The 18,398-nt window shown below is 42.8% G+C and overlaps 1 protein-coding gene across 4 annotated transcripts in view; it reads left to right on the forward strand.

The window, feature by feature from the left end:
- Positions 1–18,398, forward strand: part of CNTN1 (contactin 1) — a 1,059,655-nt gene that overhangs the window by 709,687 nt on the left and 331,570 nt on the right. For all 4 annotated transcript variants that reach the window (XM_086919467.1, XM_086919469.1, XM_086919468.1 and 1 more), the window contains one exon: positions 17,917–18,037. In XM_086919467.1, coding sequence (XP_086775593.1) covers positions 17,917–18,037 — 121 coding nt within the window. The remainder of the gene's footprint in view (positions 1–17,916; positions 18,038–18,398) is intronic.

An 18,398-nucleotide genomic window follows, 5' to 3' on the forward strand; every position in this document is an offset into this window, starting at 1 on the left:
TTTATGGCCAGGGCTTCTCTTTCGATCTGGGCATACCTGGTCTCGGTGTCCGACAGCGCCTTGCTGGCATATGTGACTGGTTTCCACTCTTCTGGTCCGTATTCCTGCAGGAGCACCGCCCCCAGGCCCACTGGGCTGGCATCGACGATCAGTTCTGTCCTGCGGCGGGGCTGGAAATATGCCATTACGGTATTGTCTAGGAGGCTGGCTTTGATGTTTTGAAATGCATTGTTGGCGGCTACTGTCCATTCCCACTTGTGGTCTATTCGTGTGAGGGCTCTGAGGGGTTCTGCAAGCGCGGCCAGGTTGGGTATAAACCGACCACAGTAAGTGGCCATGCCTAAGAAACTGCGCACTTCGGTGGGGTTTCTTGGGGTGCTCGCTGCCTTGATCGCCTCTGCCTTTTTGGGATCCACTTTCAGACCTTCCCGCGTGAACGTGTAGCCGAAGAAGTCTATCGATTCTTGATAAAAGGAGCATTTTGACTGGTGTAGGGTTAGTCTGCTGTCCACAAGCCTTTGGAGGGTGGCCCTCAGGTGTGCGTGGTGTTCCTCGAGGGTTGCCGAGTAAACTAATATATCGTCACTGAGGTTGATTACTCCACTCAGTCCGGATAGTACTTCCCGTATGGCGTTTTGGAACACCTCCGCAGCGGAGGAGACGCCAAAGCTTAACCGTTTGTAGCGTCGAAGTCCTACATGGGTCGAGAAGGTAGTGATATACCTACTTGCTGGTTCCAACTCGAGCTGATGGTATCCCGAGTTGAGGTCTAGTTTTGAGAACCATTTCGCCCCATTCAGATCAGCCACTATATCATCCATGGTAGGGGTGATGTGTCGTTCTCGTTTGACGGCTGCATTCGGCAGCCTCATGTTCACACATAACCTGATCGCTCCAGGTTGTTTCGGCTTTGGTGCGACTACCAGCGGGGAAACTCAGGGTGTCGGGCCTGACACCTTTTCTATGACGCCAAGGTCTTCCAGTTTCCGGAGTTCCTCTTTGACTTGCGGCCTTAAGTTGAATGGCACTCTCCTGTGTCAGAGGGCTACCGGCCGTACGGATGTGTCTATGTGCAGCTTGAACTTTCGTCCTTTGAGTTTTCCGAGGCCTTGAAACAACTCTGGGAAGTCCTTCAGCATGAAGTCTGCATGTGCCTGATGCACCTGGTTGGCAAAGAACACCAGGCCAAGGTCCTCTGCCGTGTGGCAGCTCAGAAGGGTGCCTTTCTTCCCCTCTGTGATGTGGAACCGCGTTTCTGTCGAATACTCGCCGTTTACGACGGTCGTTTGGATTACTCCCCTTAGTGGTAGTGGCTCTGTGCCGCCATAGGTGTAGATCCTTGCAGTGGAAGGTGCCAGCGGGGGTTTAGGAGACATTTTCTCATATTGATCGGAGTCCATGACGTTCACAGATGCCCCCGTGTCTATCAGGGCTTTTATTTCTGTGCCTTCTACAGCAATGGAGCACATGGGCGGTGGCCTTCTCCTGGTGGACGCTCTGCTGACGTAGGAGACGACATACACCTCATCGTCCTCATCGTCTTCGTATCGGGGTCGTCTCTCCTGAGCCTGGTGGTCAGGAGGGGGAGGGTCGTGGTCCAGCGATAGCTGCCTGATGCGTTGCGTCACTGCCCTGGCTCTTGGACCAGCTGGCTTGAACTTTCCTCCCCTACATACTGCGGCGAAGTGGTTCAGCCGCCCGCATTTTAGGCACGTCTTTCCTTTCGCGCCACACATGGCTGTCCTAGGATGGTCTTCACCACAGTATCCACACTGATTTCCTCGTGAGGGGGTACTTCGTGGGCGAGTGGCCGGGAATCTCCTCTGGATTGCGTCAATTCTCTCCTCCTTAATCGGTGTTGACCTCGCGGAGGCCGGGGCGATCACCGGTGTGCGTAGCGCAGCCTCCATCTCCTCCGCCCTTGCGTCGGATAGCTCGTGTTACCTGGCTAGGACCAGAATTTCGTCTAGCGATATGCCCGGTTGGCGGAGAATGAGTTTTCTCAGGAGTTTTGACTTGCAGCCCACTATGATTTGGTCTCGGATTTCCTCCCGTGGGTTGGTGAATGGGCAGGTGCTCGCAAGCCGGCGTAGCCTAGCGTAGTACACGTTGACGGACTCCGACTTCGTTTGCCACGCTCGTTTGAACTTGAATTTTTCAAAATCATTGTTGAGCTGGGGATCAAAGTGCGCATTAAGTGCCGTGACCGCAGCGTCATAGTCATGCTCGGGTCCCGTGTTGGAGAGCGACTCGAACAGCTCCTAAATCTCTGGCCCACCGTACAGGATGAGGAGCGACCTTTTTACAGTTCCTTCCATCTCCCTGGTGCCTTTGAAGTATAGGTTGAGCCTCCCAACCCACGCCTTCCATCTTATCGCCGCCGTTGCAGGGTCTGCCGCCTCGCTAAACAGGGGAATGGGTGCTGCGCCAGAGTGTAGGTGAGTGGGTGTCATCAGTGTGGGGGCTCCGGCTTGGTTCTGGGCCTGTGGCAGCGGCGCGGCTATCACTGGTGGTGGTGCGACCACTGGAGGTAGGTTTTGGCCTGCCCCATCTTGGCTCGCTCCTGGCGCTGTTACTGACATGGTCCCCTCTTGGCCCCTCTAGAGCTTCCCGGTTGGTCCCCGTGCGGTGGAGCCTCTAACCTTGGTGTTCTGGCTGGCCGGGGTTGGTTGTTGATGTGAGGATGCCTACAGTGCCCCTTGTTCTCTTCGGGGTGCGTTTGGCAGCACTGCCGCTTGGCTTAGCCTGTGCTTGTTTATTTTCCTTTCACTCTTCGGCAGGTAGGAATTGTGCTTTCTTCCCCCCCCTCCGGGCTGTAAGTGCAGAGTATGGGGCTTGGCGCTTTCCAGCCGTGTGGATTCTCTTGTACTGGAGCCGTTTGGCTTTGCTTGTGCTTATTGATTTTTTTTCTCTTCACTCTTCTCACCGGGCCGTGTGCGCTGGGGTCAGGGCCGGGGGTGTGACACGGGCGCCCGTGTGCGCCTGCCGAGACCGCAGCTGCTGCGAGGCTGGAGCTGGTGCTGGGCCCCACCGAGGCCACGTGGTGCCGCCGCGCGGGTCGCGCGTGACTTCTCCTCCAGGGAGGCGCTCCGTCGTCGCTCGGCTTCGGCGCTGCCAGAGGGAGGGGAAGGACACGCAAGGGTGTCGCGCAGACGGGACAGCGGCAGACTCACCCGCAACTTCAGGCTGGATGCCGCGCACCCTGACTCTCCGGCGAGTCCCGCCGGCTGAAGGCGCTCCCACCAGGGAGGCGCGTGGACGGGCCTCGGGAACCGGGGTCAGTGCGGCAGTACACGCGGGTGGGCTCCGCAGCAGGATGCAGGCACACAGCGGCACCACCGACAGAGGCAGCCCGGCACGCGTGCAGGTAGGCCGGCCTCGTCGCCAATGTAGCGTGTGGGGTCAAGGCCCGACACGTGGTGGAGGGGCTCGCAATAATTGGCACAGACTCTGGTTAAGTGATTAGCCGGAAAGACCCCGAGCGGTCTTCCGCATTGTTTATTTATACCCCGGTGCGAGCCCACCCCGGGGTGTGCGTGCATTCGTGTGTATTGTGCTACAATGTAGGGGAGAGCCTGAGTGGCTCTCTACAATTACTACACAGCCTAGTGGTGAATTGGGAAACTTTGCCTTTGGCAGAGGGCAAAGTTTCACAACTTTTTTCAATTCACTGAGCCAAGGTTTAGTGCCCCGACCCAACTCTGATGATGATTAGTTTCTTCTGGATGTCCCATGGGGGGACTTCATGGAAGAAACAGCATGTAGCGTTCCTGCGATCACCCAGTAAAAAGTGGCAGGAATAACAACCAGGATGCTGCTGCGAGCAGAGAGGACAAGTTGCATCAAAGGGGCAGGCTGGGACAGCACATTGCTTTTGAAAACGTGTTATTGGGGCATAAGTAACACAAGTCAGAGACCAGACTTCCAGGGACTCGTGCACTGGGGGAATGAGTGGCTTTGTACAGGGTGGAAGCGGGCCGAAAGGAGGGAACGGAAGACAGCCGCCAAGTGTTGCCAATACTCCCCCTGTCCTGGGCTGCCCCTCACAACAACAGGAACATTTCCCTCTGCTGTGGGGGGATGGCTGAAGCTGTTGGTTTTAGTGTTTTTTTAGACTTCACAAACAAAAAACTTTTGGACGGTTGAAGAAAAGAAAAACAAATGCTAATCAGATTTCAACACATGCCAAACCCCGCCTCGATATCACGGAAATCCTTGCAACTGCCTCTGCCATTTGCAACCGGTTTTGTTATGATAAGCTTTTGTTGAAATGAAGAGTTTTTAGTCTTTGCAATACCTCTTTGGAGAAGAAAAATCAGTTCCAGATTAGTTCGAAATGACATTTTCCCCCGTCTACATCAGAGCGAATAATTGTACAGGAGCATTGGCGACTTTGGCAAGAGTTGAAGTTAGGTATATACGCAACCATGTTGACTAGTTTTGTCTGTATACAATTTCATAATTTTTAGCATAATTTAGCGTAAGAAAAATCAAGCATACGTTAAGGGTCACAAGAGCAAGGCATTTAAATAAGCAGCAGAACATTAACTGCTTTTAAATTGGAAACGAATATGTGTTTGTTCAAATCATTTCCAGCCTTTTCGCTTTTGTTTACCTTTTATTTGTGTCCTGAAGGCAATCCGCCGTAATTAATAGTGGTTTTGTGTGAGTACTTGGAACATTTTGCATATCCATGCAAGGCTCGTGTCTCAAACAATGAAAAACATAAACACGGATTTTAAACGACAGTTGATTTTTTTTCTGCTATGCAAATTGCCCATCTGTCAGTTTATTATTTAACAGAGATCAATATCGCTTAATTAAATACTTTCTTTTTTTTCCTGTCGTGTTTTTTTTTGTATCTTGTACTAATTTGCCAGACTCGCTCAGTTTATCATTTCCCAAGCTTCAGTGATTTGAGCATTACAGGCTAAATGCATATTTTTGTAGTTTCTCAATGTGAGGGCATTTTCTAAAAATGTACATCTCATCTCGCCTTAACTATAACATACCTGTAACAGCTGACACACCTTTTGTCTCACAAAGCCTTTCATCCTTAGTTGGCCAGGGCGAATGCCTATGTGTAAGTCTGACTCATTAAATCAAAAAGAAATAAAAATATGCATAACATCCTCCCTAATCGTATACTTGAGGCGGATTAGGGTAAGGATAGTTATTATTATGGGTGTAGCGCTGTACCAGGAAACAATGCACTGCTATTTTACTTCTCGGCGTATTGTGAGATGCATCATGTGCATGCCTGCAAGCAATACCAGCAGAGTATCCATTATCCACTTATAAATGGAATGCTGCTGGTCCCAGAACTCATTGCTACTATCGAAGTGCCCAGTAATTAAATATATGCTGGGATATGAAAGTATTATGCAAAGGGTGTGGCAGGGCAGCATGGACCCCAAACCTGTTCATCGAGGGCAAGGCACGGCAAAGCTTTGAGGGCACCGTATAAAGGCACATGTGACATTTGAGACTGTGAAAATGAAAAAAAGGATCACAACTGTTAAATGATGGTAAGCTTGTTGTGATCACTGCGATAAAGCCATCGCAAACCTCTGCTATTTTTATCACGTTCTTGCCTTCAGACTCTTTTATCTCGTTGTAAATGAAATGTGAAGTTTTAGACACATGCAGGCGTGTTAGCATCATGCCTGCTTCCTTCTCAGGCTGATAGATTTGTGTTGTTTATTATGGTCAATGCCATGTTAACATGGATGCTTACAGTATACTTCAAATATCTACATGCAAGTCAAGATGACACATTTATCACAACCATTATTTTTTCTTGTCGGACATTAGTTTCACTATACTTATATACATAAGGTACAGTTGATGACCAGAAACAAAAAAACTCAGGAATTTGACCGTTAATTGGTGAGGCTAACAAGCCTGAGCTCATGTCCGTTTGCTGCTACAAACCAGCCCATTGTTGGTGTTGCTCCGAGAAAAGCGTAGAGAAGTGGCCTTCAGTCCAGCACTGCTTATCATACCTGACAAGAGGGCAAGGGCTGTGATAGAGAATAGCTAAACAGCTATTTTGTACCAAAAGAACGTATGCTGCACCATCGAAACTCAATTTATAGGCTTCCAACATCCGTTTCTGTTACATTTTAGCATCCCAGAAGTAATTTTTTTTTGTTAAAATTGTTTATATTTATATAAAAGAGAAGAACATAGGTAATACAATAACAATACAACAATTCAGAATTAAACATGTAATACATTAGTATCGAAGAATTTAAGAATAAAAAAGTAGGAATCAATTGGCTGGGATAAAAAAGACTGGTAAACATATCAGTATTTAAAAAGGTGAGCAAAGAAATATGATGCAAAGTAAATGTTATAAAATTTGTCAAATAACAATATAAATCCCAGATATATAGACCAGGCAAAGCAACTGTATAACATGACATAGACATATATTAGTTATATTGTTAATAGGTGAGATCAATCAGCAAGAAAAATTAGGAAAAGAAAAAAAATGTGGGGAAAGAAGGTAAAGAAAGGAGTCAAAGAAGTAGGAGGGGACATCTGCTCCAATGAAAGAAAATAAATTAAGGGAAGGAATCAAAGGGATACTGAGCTACCAACCTCTGAGAGGACAAGTTCATATAGTTGTCCAAAGACTTCCATACATTACTAGAAATGGAAGGCGAGTAAATCTTTTTGTTAACCAAAGTATGAGCTCCACCTATGTATGAGACACATGCCCACCATGTATGTTAAGATATGAGATGAAAGGATTTCCATTCTGTTAATATAATTTTAACAGCAATGGATAAAAGTAAATTTAAGAACTCCAGATCCATATTATCAAGGGGTAAAGGAACAGCCTTAGCCCATGGACCAAACAGAATCTTAGATAAAGAAAGATCTATAGATATGTTAAAGATTATTGATAAGTGTTACTGTATCAGGCCCCAGAAAGGTTTCAGTAATGTACATTCAAAATACATATGTTGATGGTTGCCTGGAACTAAATTACAGTTTCAACAAAAGGTCGGAATCTCGTAATTTCAACTTGTATAAATGACAGTGTTCCAATGGAGGAGATTTAATGTAAAGAATTTAGATTGAATAAGTGAAGGAGCAATTTTATTATGTAGTGATAATTTCCCAATCAGTTGCCAAGTATCTTGTGAAATATGCTTAGAAATGTAATCTGCAACGTGATGATGCCATTTAACATAAGTGATTGTAGATTGTGAATGGAGTGGAGTGGATAAAAATGTATATATTTTAGACGCAGTATGGCCTGAGCGTCACCACGTTGAGAGAAATGAGACAATAACCGAATCTGTAGAGAGGGCTATTTTACAAAGTTTAACCTTTAGTTAAAAAAAAGAATACAAATCCATGTTACTAAGATTATATGTCTTGGCTAAGAGAGAAAAGGGTATTGGGTCATGATTATAATCATCAAGATCCTTTACAAATCTGATACCTTTAACAGCCCATGAAAAGGCTGTAGTAGGATCGATGTCACTAACAAGTTTAGGATTGTACCATAAAGAGGACCATCTTGATTTATGAATGGGCTTGGGTACTTTTTTGTCAATACATTTTAGTGCATTAATCGTGTCTTGTATTATATGTTGAGAATAATCAAGGCCAAGCTTAGAAGCTGTGAGAAAGGAAGTAGTGGAAAAAGGAGTACACAGCTCACGTTCAATATAAATCCTTGGGGGTATATGTTGGGAGTCCGGTAAGAACCAAAGTACACCTTGAGATGCAAGGGAAGCAGTCTGATACAAAATCCAATCCGGAAAATTACAACCACCCAGGGTAGAAGGCTTTCTAAGGTGTTTATAAGCAATTCTTGCTCTCTTATTATTCCATAGGAATTTTGAAGAGATTGAATCAATTTCATGAAAGAAGGTAGAAGAATGCTTTATAGGTAACATGGAGGATAACAAATTCTAATTTGGGTTATCATCATTTTAAGAGTTTGTAATCTTCCCCACCAAGAAATATATTTAGGAGACCAGGAAGACAAAAAATCTTTAACTTTAGATATGATATGGGATTTGTTATAAGTGATAGTATCTGAAAGAGCCTTACAGAACCAAATCTCTAAGTATTTAATACGAGTTGATTGCCATTTAAAACCTGAGTTACCCATGTAAGAAGAGAAGCACAACGAATTGAGTGGGAACATTTCCGTTTTTTCTTTGTTGAGTGTACCCAGAAACAGAGGAGAAATCCTTAATGATCTTAGAAATAACAGGAATCGCTGTTGCAATATCCTCTGAAAAAATAAGGATGTCATCAGCGTAAGCATCTGTTTTAAGCGTATATGATCCAAATTGAAAACCTTTAATACTCTGGTTCAAATGTAGTAGATGAAGAAGTGGGTCTATAGACAAGAGAAAAAGAAGGGGTGATAAGGAGCACCCTTGTCTAATGCCCTAATGAAGATTAAAAAAGGAAGACGTAGCCCCATTAATTCTGATATTAGCTTTTTGCTGCGCATAGAGAGACATTACCATATTGATAAAGGAGTCGCAGAGGTTATGGGATTCTAGCACTGCTTGTAAAAAAGGTCAAGAAACTTTGTCGAAAGTCTTTTCGGTGTCAAGGGCGATTACCGCCGTTGGTAATACAGAAAGTTTTGCTTTCTCTAAAATATGGCAAAACGTCAATATATTGTCTCTAGTGAGTCTCCCCTTAATGAAACCTGTTTGGGAGTCATGTATAAGAGTAGGAATATGACCCTCTAAGTGCTTAGCCAAGATTTTGGCAAAGATTTTAGCTTTCATATTTAATAATGAAATTGTTCGAAAATGTTTAGGATCAGAATGATCTTTGCCATCTTTCGGAGTCACTACAATAGTAGCTTCAGCAGCAGAGCCAGATACCTTTCCAGAAAGAACATAAATATCAAAGACCTGCTTAAGATATTTGATTATTGAGGGAGAAAATGTTTTATGAAAGACAATAGGGAACCCATCTGGGCTCGGAGCCTTCCCCGAATGAGTAGCCTTAATAGCCTGAATGATATAATCAGAATCAATCAGTTTCAACAGTTCAATCATATTGGAATGTGAAATAGTATTAGTAGGAATCGAATCAAGAAACTGCTGACAAACCATCTTGGAACATTGATCCCTCGGTGTGAACAGAGTTTCATAAAAATCACAAAAGACCCCATGAATTTCTTGAGTGTGAAATTTCTTTGACCCATTTCTATCCATAATATGGGAGATATGAGTACCTGTAGTTTTCTTGCTATGATATTGTAGGTTGGCGGCCAATAGTTTACCAGCTCTATCCCATAGTAATAAGTGGCGGGATTTTTTAACATGGCCACCAATATAAGCTCTTTTAGTAACAATGGAGTTAAAAGAATATTTAAAATGTTTTATATCTGCATAAGTATGAATGAGTGCTTCCAACTGACTTGGTTGCATCCCCCTTTGGGGCACTCCTTCTGAATCCGAACCGGATTTTAAAATATTAGAATCAAGTCTTTCATCACTTATTTCATGAATTTATTTGTTCAATAATTTCCATTTCTTTCTTTTTGTATTGAATTTCAATTTATTCAACGTATCATATGTTAATTCTTCTTAACATTTCATATCTCAGATGCACTCCAGTGCATTTCGAGCTGGATAGCTCTTCATCAGGGAGTAATATCTACAATACAAATTGACCAATGATGCATCATAATTCTAGGACTTGACATTGAATAAGTTGAATTTTTGACTTAGGTATCATGCATGTCATGCTATCCCAGTGCAAACGTGATTGTTGTGTGTCACACCATGCAATGTTATGGGTTAAATGTTACTCACATATGGGTCTCATGATGAGGTGGTTCGGCAGTGAACTGTATAAAAAGGATTGTGTAAAAAATAGGATTACTATCATTGAGATCACAAGAATTACATTCTCTGGTTGGTTTGGATAAATCATATTATCTTTGTTTAGTGACGTACATAGTTAACGCAGCTGCAATGTTTATTTGGCCAATGGTTTGTGCAAGAGTCGGCTGTTCCATTATTGGCAGTTATTCACATAATTCTACTCGATACGCTATGGCCGCTGTAAACGCTGAGTACGTTAACTTCCTAGCCGTACTCCAAATTGACAAAAGTTTATGCTCGTGCTAGTTTACAAAGGGCTTCGCTATAGAGTATTAAATTACTTTTATAGATATATCTTGAAATGTTCGATGCAGCTTCGGTATAGGGAGACGCTCTTCCGGGATCCCGCTTGTCTCAATCTGTGTACCAGCGCTTGCGCAGTTAAAACTATCCTATCGGGAGCTAAAACTAAAGGAAGGACTATAAGTGAAATGTGCGCAGTCTCACGCATAGGCGTGTAGTGACTGATCTGATTGAAACTAAAACTAAAAAACGGACTGTCAGGAAAAAGGTCACGGACGACATGTTTTGATAGCCCATGGTTCAACATTGTATATACAACGTTATTTGAATTAGAATATGGGTGAATTTTCAATAAAATTATCAATTCAAGGTTAAATGGAAAACGAAACAAAATCAAAACAAAAAGAATAAATGGACATTATGTACAATAACATTGCTCATTATGTAGGTCAAAGGAATGTCTGTCATGGTTCACAATTAATTGCATGAGTCAAAAATGTCCTTGTCATAGATTCACGTTGTGGTGGCAGCTATTACAGATCCTCATGAGCAAAAAAGCCTGTTATTCACAGATAACAGGCATATTCTATGCGTTCATTGAGGCCATGAAGTCTCCAAGATTGAAGTTTATATATCCAAAAGTTTTCTCTCCTTAATAGATGATTGTTATTATCTCTGCCCTCTTTTTTATCTACGGTTTCCAGAATCAAGAACCTCAATTGCGATATGTTGTGCTTTTGTTCCGCAAAATGTGTTGCAATCGTGGATTTGCTCTTTTTTAGGTCTCGCATACTACGAGGCATCAAGTAATCTCTATATGTTGGCAAGCGGACTGTAGTTTCTCCTGCTGCTTGCCATTTGCTGAATATTGGCACAGCTCCTGTTAGCTGGCTTTTTAGTGGCTGTTGATGGGACCAAGACGCAGCCCTACTTCTAAATACATTTCATAACCCTATTGAAATTATACTTCACTTCCACAACTGCAATGAAGAAACTTGTTGGTATGAGGATTAAGAAATGTTTGCAACAGTTAGACTTTATGGAAACGCAAAAGGAATAGCATTATAGTTAAACTTCAGTTCCCTCAAATCATACTGCGTCTTAATTCTAATGAGGAATACCTTTGTATGATTTACTCTTATAAATGTCTGTAAATAAACTTCCAATGCTAGACATTTATAGGGGGGCTAAGACCAATATCCCAATGAAAAATAGAATATTTAATGTGTGAGGTACTTATTTTGAATCAATAGAACCCATTTTAAAATGTATTAGAAGGAATCATTTACACGTTAAACTTGGCTCAAACTGTGCCTCAAATGACGCATGTCAATGAATTGTGCATCATATTCAAACATAGCTAATGTTTAACTGGGTAAAGCAATGAATTTGTATGTTATACTGTATCAGCTGTACTGGATTTAAATGACTGGTGTTTTATCATATTATTATTATGAGATCACTGCTTTAAGGTGATTACAAATGCATGTAATCTATATAATGTAATCCAAACAAAGCAACACTGTACCAATCGACCTCAAAAGACATAGCACAGAACTCTGAGGACATATGTTAGTCCCTGCACCTGACATACAATATAATCATGGACCAACAACTTTTGAGCTTCAGAAGCAACCTTAGGTATGTCAGTACCCATACCGTAACCCTCAGACCAGTCCAACAAGAAAAAAAACATAACTCAGATGGCAGTAAACTTTTGAGCATCCCTTATCCTAGCCATTCATGGTCTCTTAACATTTTTACCAGTTAAGAACATGTGAAATAGTCTAGTTTGTGCATAGCCTTCAAGGTAACCTTGCATCACAACACTCGAAGATCATGTGACTTGGTGAGTGTCCAAAACCTGGTCATTCTTGGTCAACAAACCAATCTCCTTACCCAGCAGTCAAACGCTTACCAGAAGACAAACTGCAGAACTCAGGCTTCACATGATCTAGTACTTTCGCATCACCTCATCCAATCATGACCCATCAACATCTCTTGTTCTTCTATATGATCCAAAGGGCATCGCCGGACACAGTAGTCTTCAGCTAGTGGGTAGCATTAAAGGAGCCACCATTTGGTGCCATTTTTGGGTTTGGATCAAAACTTCTGCCTTTTATATAAGCATTTCATACTATGTCCTACACATACTCTGATGTAAACCATATATTCACACACACCACACATGTACAGTAATCATCAAGAACCTCATTCACATCCCTCTTAGCAATATACACTGCATCAAAATAACAAACCCCAAAACTCCTTTGCATTAATACACACTCTGCGCATCTCTTTCACCTGATGTCACAGATATCTTCATAGAACACTACCTAGAAGCACTCTTCATTATAGAGACCTGGCCTCGCCCACAACAAGAACTCCTAGAAACCCTCATATTCTAAGAATACAGTAACCAGAACACAGGATGATACAGTCTAATTCACATATCTGCCCAACTAACAACCTTTTTAAGCAATCTAGCAACACCCAACTCATTCAAAAACCTTACCTGCCGCTCCACATACTCACTTTCTCAAACAATCAAGTTCAACCTGATATATCGACTTCCTAACCCTACCATGGATTTTACAGAGAAAATCATAGAATAACAGCCACTGCCTCAGTTCACCACAAGCAAACCACTTTACTCAGATACATCAAATCCTATGGCGATTCTAGCACCACAAAGCCAAACGATTCTCTCAACACTGTCCTCAACACACTGTGCATAGGACCAAAAATTGCAAATCCAATGAAGAATCTAATTTTCATCATGACATTCTCTCCACATTCCAATGCAAATTACTGATATCTCTGGACTGGAACAACTATCTTATGACCTTCTGCTTCCTTCACACCACACCAACACATCAAGAACAATTAACACAAGAGAAACAATCTTATGACTCTTCCACAGATTTCTCAGCAGACAAATTTCAAGATAAACTTTTCAAGACAACCTTGCTATCACCCAGGTAAGACATTATGCCAGTTCACTCCTCCACAAAAGAAACACCACAATGAAGAGGCAAGGGAATACTAGTGCATTAATGAAAACATGACTTACCAAACACAAACCCTCAGCACAATGGTACTGCTAATGATCTCAACATCGTCAAGTCACTTAAGGCCACCACCTATGTAGACAATGTCTTGCCCTCATTTATCATGAATTCCTCTGCAGAGGATTTCCTCATACCTGTCCTCAACATTATCAATTGCTTCCAATAGCAAGCCACCTACTCTTATGAATTTTATATGGCACATATGCTCTCTTGCTGACAAATCGACAGTGAACTTGCCCTTGCTAGTTGTTTGTCTTGTTTTCATCAACTTAAACCTGAACACAGAAGTCCTTCTAACTTTGCTCACTGACAGACTTTTCAAGACCCATCAATATGCTAAAGAGAAGGATCTCTACCTACAATTTTCCACTATCCCTGACATTCAACAACTCATAATTGGTCTTGTTCTCATTCAGATTTGAATGGCCAGCGCATACCTAAAATTCCTCCCGACAAAGCCAGAATACATCCCGCTCATCCAAAACAAATGTATGCAATAGAAAATAACTCTTTTGCTTGACTTGTAAGTTGAGCTTAGCAAATGCTCACATCATCACAACTATATACTGTAAACCTGCAGACTGTAACATCTTTTTGATAAATGGCAGCTATCATCCAAAGACCCTGAGAGTGCCGTATGGCCATGACTCACAAGCCAAAGATCTAACTCGGGCTAAAAATACCCTAAGAAAATAATAACACAGGCTATCAAGTAAGTTAGAAATGCACAACAGAGAGGCCTTCCTAGAACCAAATGGAAAACCATGTGTTACTCTGTTTACGTCTATTTCTAATAACATAAACAATAATCAACTAAAAATGGCACAGTCTCAAAACAGGACACATATCCTTGATCTGACCATTATTTTGCATTTAAGAGAACTAAGAATTTGTGTGACATTTTGGTACATACAAACGACAAGAAATCAACTTTAATGAATGCTTGAAACATATATCAAGCCCCCATTACAGGACATTTCCAGTGCGGAAATTGTAATATATGGAGTCTTACTAGACATTAAAAGGAGCTAGATCTAGGATATATACCAACCTCAACACAAACAAAGCTATTTACATTAGTACCCGCAAATGAGAAGGAATGGGTAGTACTTGAATCCATAAATTACTAAGGGTGGGTGTAGTTCGCGAAGTAGCGCTACGCGAAGCTACGCGAAGTTACGCGAAGTGCACTTCGCACTACGCGAACTTCACGTAGCACTACGCGAGCTGCGTAGTAGCATGTTCGCACTGTGCAAGATGCGTTTTCAATGATTGCACAGTGCAAACAAGCATCCGGCACTGTGCAATCATTGAAAACGGCATCTTGCACAGTGCGAGCTGTAGTTTTCTGCTGCTCGAGTAAATATTTACTCGAGCAGCAGCTTTCTCAACGCGAACTGGTAGTTTCTCATCGCAAGCGGTCGCGAGCATGCTCAACCTGACCTCCCAGCGTTGAGAATCTCGCCGGGATGTCATTTTGCTTGCTCGCGGTCGCGAACATGACGTTGAGGACTGCGAACAAGCAAAAAATGACCGCTGCACTAGGCTACGCTGCACTACGCATGTTCGCACTGTGCTACGTGCAGCTCGCGTAGTGCGAAGTTGCGCAAACTTCGCAAAGTACGCGAGCGTAGCGTAGTGCTTCGCCCAGGGTTATAAATTACTCTCCACATGCAAAACAGAAACATTTTGAAAAAAAACAATGATGGGTTTCAAACTTCATACTGACCATGTAGGGCTTAATAACAAAATACCCCAGAACTTGGTTAACTTTTAATCAAGCCTCTATCACATGGATACATTTACTGGTAATTGGTCAGTTCCAGAATGACCAAAATAGATTCTGTCACTACTGTTGTACATTTTGTTCAAGACTGGGATAACACTGGATAATGCAGTGTGCATAGAAGTTGGAGGTTTCTGTTTGTTTTTGTCACACGTTTTCTTATAATGTTGGATCCATGAGTAGTGGAATGTTTTCCCACAAGTCCTGCATATAATGGTAAATCCATGATTAATGCAGTGTGCATTAAAGTAGGTAAGCCATCAATGTTTGGATATCTTACTAAACCATCAAAATAAGATGACCTTTTCCAAAAGGTATTTCCTCTCATCAAACAGAAGCCTTTCCTGAAAAAGCCATCAACGTAAGACTACAGATCCAATAGATTTTTCTTCTCATAAAAAAATTCCTTTTATTATTAAAAGTAGACTATTTAAAAATGGACTCTATTCCCCCACATCTCATCAGGTGATACGCACTCTGTGGCAGAAGATACACTCCATACTCTGCCCCCCCAGAACGAAGCATCCAGAAACACACTGCTACATCCAGTGAAAAACAAATATTGAAAATAGTTGTCACGTGACAACTTTTTTCAATATTTGTTTTTCACTGGATTTTTCTAAATATTTTTGCAGTAGCGTATAACATTCATGGCCCTGACGAAAGCCAAGTTATTGTCAACTACTAGGCTGAAACATGTTGACCTTTATCCCATTGCTATGAGATAGTTATTCTTTCAAACTATCAGTTTTTCACCTTTTTAATCATGGTACTTGGACAACACTTATTAAAATATTGCTGTGTATCCCAGTAGCCATTTTTAACTCTCACTATTTTCTTTTTGCACTGCAACTTTTCAGCACCACTGTTTGAGATCACATTTGGGCTGGTCGTCCAATTGGGAATGAAGTGCAGGTCATTTCCCCCGAGCCAGGGGTGCACTGCACTACATTCATTCAACTATTCCTAGATGACGATGTTCCGCCAGTGTGGTGGGCTGATGGGATTCATCTCAGTATGGTGAGGCTGAATCCACATTGCTTTTAGATTACACATCTGTTTTTCACCTAGGCTCTCTGTCTCTGTATGATTAGACCAGCATTCTCCCATTTGATCTATGATTAGTTTTTGGGGATTGGAGATTACCTGGTCAATAAAAAAAACTCCCCTGGACCCTCTATTGTAAATATGTTTTTGGGTGATTTTCTTGTTATAACCATTTGGGCCTGTGTCCTGGGTCACATGACTAAGTATAGTTGGCAATTGGCTTTTGTGTATTTATCCCAGGATGGGTGGAGCGGAGCTGTTCCCTGCACCAATCACATTTCAAAGGGGCTGCCTCCACACATTCACAAAGAATTTCACACCAGCCTATTTTTACCTCTTACCACTTGGAGCCTGGGTGGGGGTAAAGAGATTCTACAACCAGATGTGGGGGGGGGGACGTCTAAAAGATAATCCAACTTCAAAGCTGGAACCAGGTACAAATATCGGACCCCCAGACTAGCCAGCTCTTTAGGACCCTCCTGGACATGGGTATACCAGAGAAAATAGACTGCCCTGCTGCCGGAGTACTGCCCTCAATCAGTCAACTACCTGGGATTTGTATAGTGTGGTTAATCACCCACCAGGGTATATAGGCCTGCCAGTCTCTCTTAGAAGGAAGACTGAACCTGCTCCCTTCATCCCTTGCAGAGTAACTGCAATGGTCAGGAAACTGACCTCCTGTTCCGAACTACAGGGAAACAACAAGCTCCAGAGGCCTCCCTGCACCTTCCCAGATGAACTTCTTCGCTGGATGTGCCTGGACCTGCCTGGAAGTTTTTAATCTCCAAGAGGTGCTTCACCAGTTATTGGACCATTGGCTGGCAACAGTACAGCTCCTCCTGTAAAGAAAAGAAGATATATTTAAGTTTTGGACTCTTTGAGACTGCAAATGGACCTGTTCACACTGATAGCTTGCCGCTCACAACAACCACCAATGTGCAGCTCCAGTGGACCAGACCTTTCATGCTATGGCGACTGCCAGTGACAACCTGCAATGCAAGAGCAGCACTTCACGTTACAGCCTTGACATCCTGCAATGTCAACCATGACCGCCCACAACATCTGACTGGATATTTTTAGGCCTGCCAGTCTCTCTCTTAGAAGGAAGACTGAACTTGCTCCCTCCTGTTCCGAACTACAGGTAAACGACAAGTTCCAGAGGCCTCCCTGCACCTTCCCAGATGAACTTCTTCACTGGATGTGCCTGGACCTGCCTGAGAGTTTTTTAATCTCCAAGAGGTGCCTCACCAGTTATTGGACTATTGTCTGGCAACAGTTCAGCTCCTCCTGTAAAAAAAAAAGAAATCTTTAAGTTTTGGACTCTTTGCGATTGCAAATGGACCTGTTCACACTGACAGCTTGCCCCTCACAACAACCGCCAATGTGTAGCTCCAGTGGACCAGACTTTTCATGCTACCGCGACTGCCAGTGGCAACCTGCAATACAAGAGCTGCACTTCACGCTACAGCCTTGACATCCTGCAATGTCAACCATGACCGCCCGCAATGTCTGACTGGGTCATCTTTGTGCTATAGTGATAACCGTCCATGACAACTTGCCTGCTCTTCGTGTTATTGCGATGACCATCCGCAACGCTATCCTTGCTCCTCATAATTTTCTCCGCGGTGCATGGTCGGCATATGTATGCAAATTAAAGGACTTCAATGCACGAGTTTGTAATGCTACCATGACTGCTTCTGCTATTAATTATTCTTATTATTATTCAATTTATATAGTGCCCCACACCCCACCTTAAACATTGCTTAGAGCTGGAAATAACAGGTGCTACTTTTAACTAATTTATAAGGTTCTGAGTGAGGAATTATGTATACCCTTTAGCGAATTATAAAGTTTATTTACATTTACCCTACTTCTTTTTCAACAGATTGAAGGAGGTGGTGAGTTATTTATTAAAAATGTTCAGCTGAGACATGCTGGAAAATATATTTGCACGGCGCAGACAATTGTGGATAACTCTTCCGCTTCTGCTGACTTGGTTGTCAGAGGTAAGAATTTCTAATTATTAACATTTAACCTACTTTCTGTATGTATGTCAAGTATATGTGCGCAAGACTGCATTCTGCTGAGAAAGACTGCATTCAGTGAAGTGCTCTCCAGAGCCTGAATCGAGCAACAGCTGGGAGGCCAGTGAGGAAGCTCTATAATGTATCTTTACTTAGAAAAACATTATGAATAAGCAATAATGTCTTTGCGATCTCACAGTTATTTACAGGACTGCTGTCAAGGGATAGCCAGGAAAATAAAGTACCCCCCACTTTGAGTACTAAGACAAAATTAACTGATTGTACCACTTTCTAAAATAGCCCTGATTGTTTCCCCGAACAAAAAAAAACTGTGAAATTATGC

The sequence above is a fragment of the Lissotriton vulgaris genome, chromosome 1_1, assembly GCF_964263255.1.
Source record: "Lissotriton vulgaris chromosome 1_1, aLisVul1.2, whole genome shotgun sequence".
Lineage (NCBI taxonomy): Eukaryota > Metazoa > Chordata > Amphibia > Caudata > Salamandridae > Lissotriton > Lissotriton vulgaris.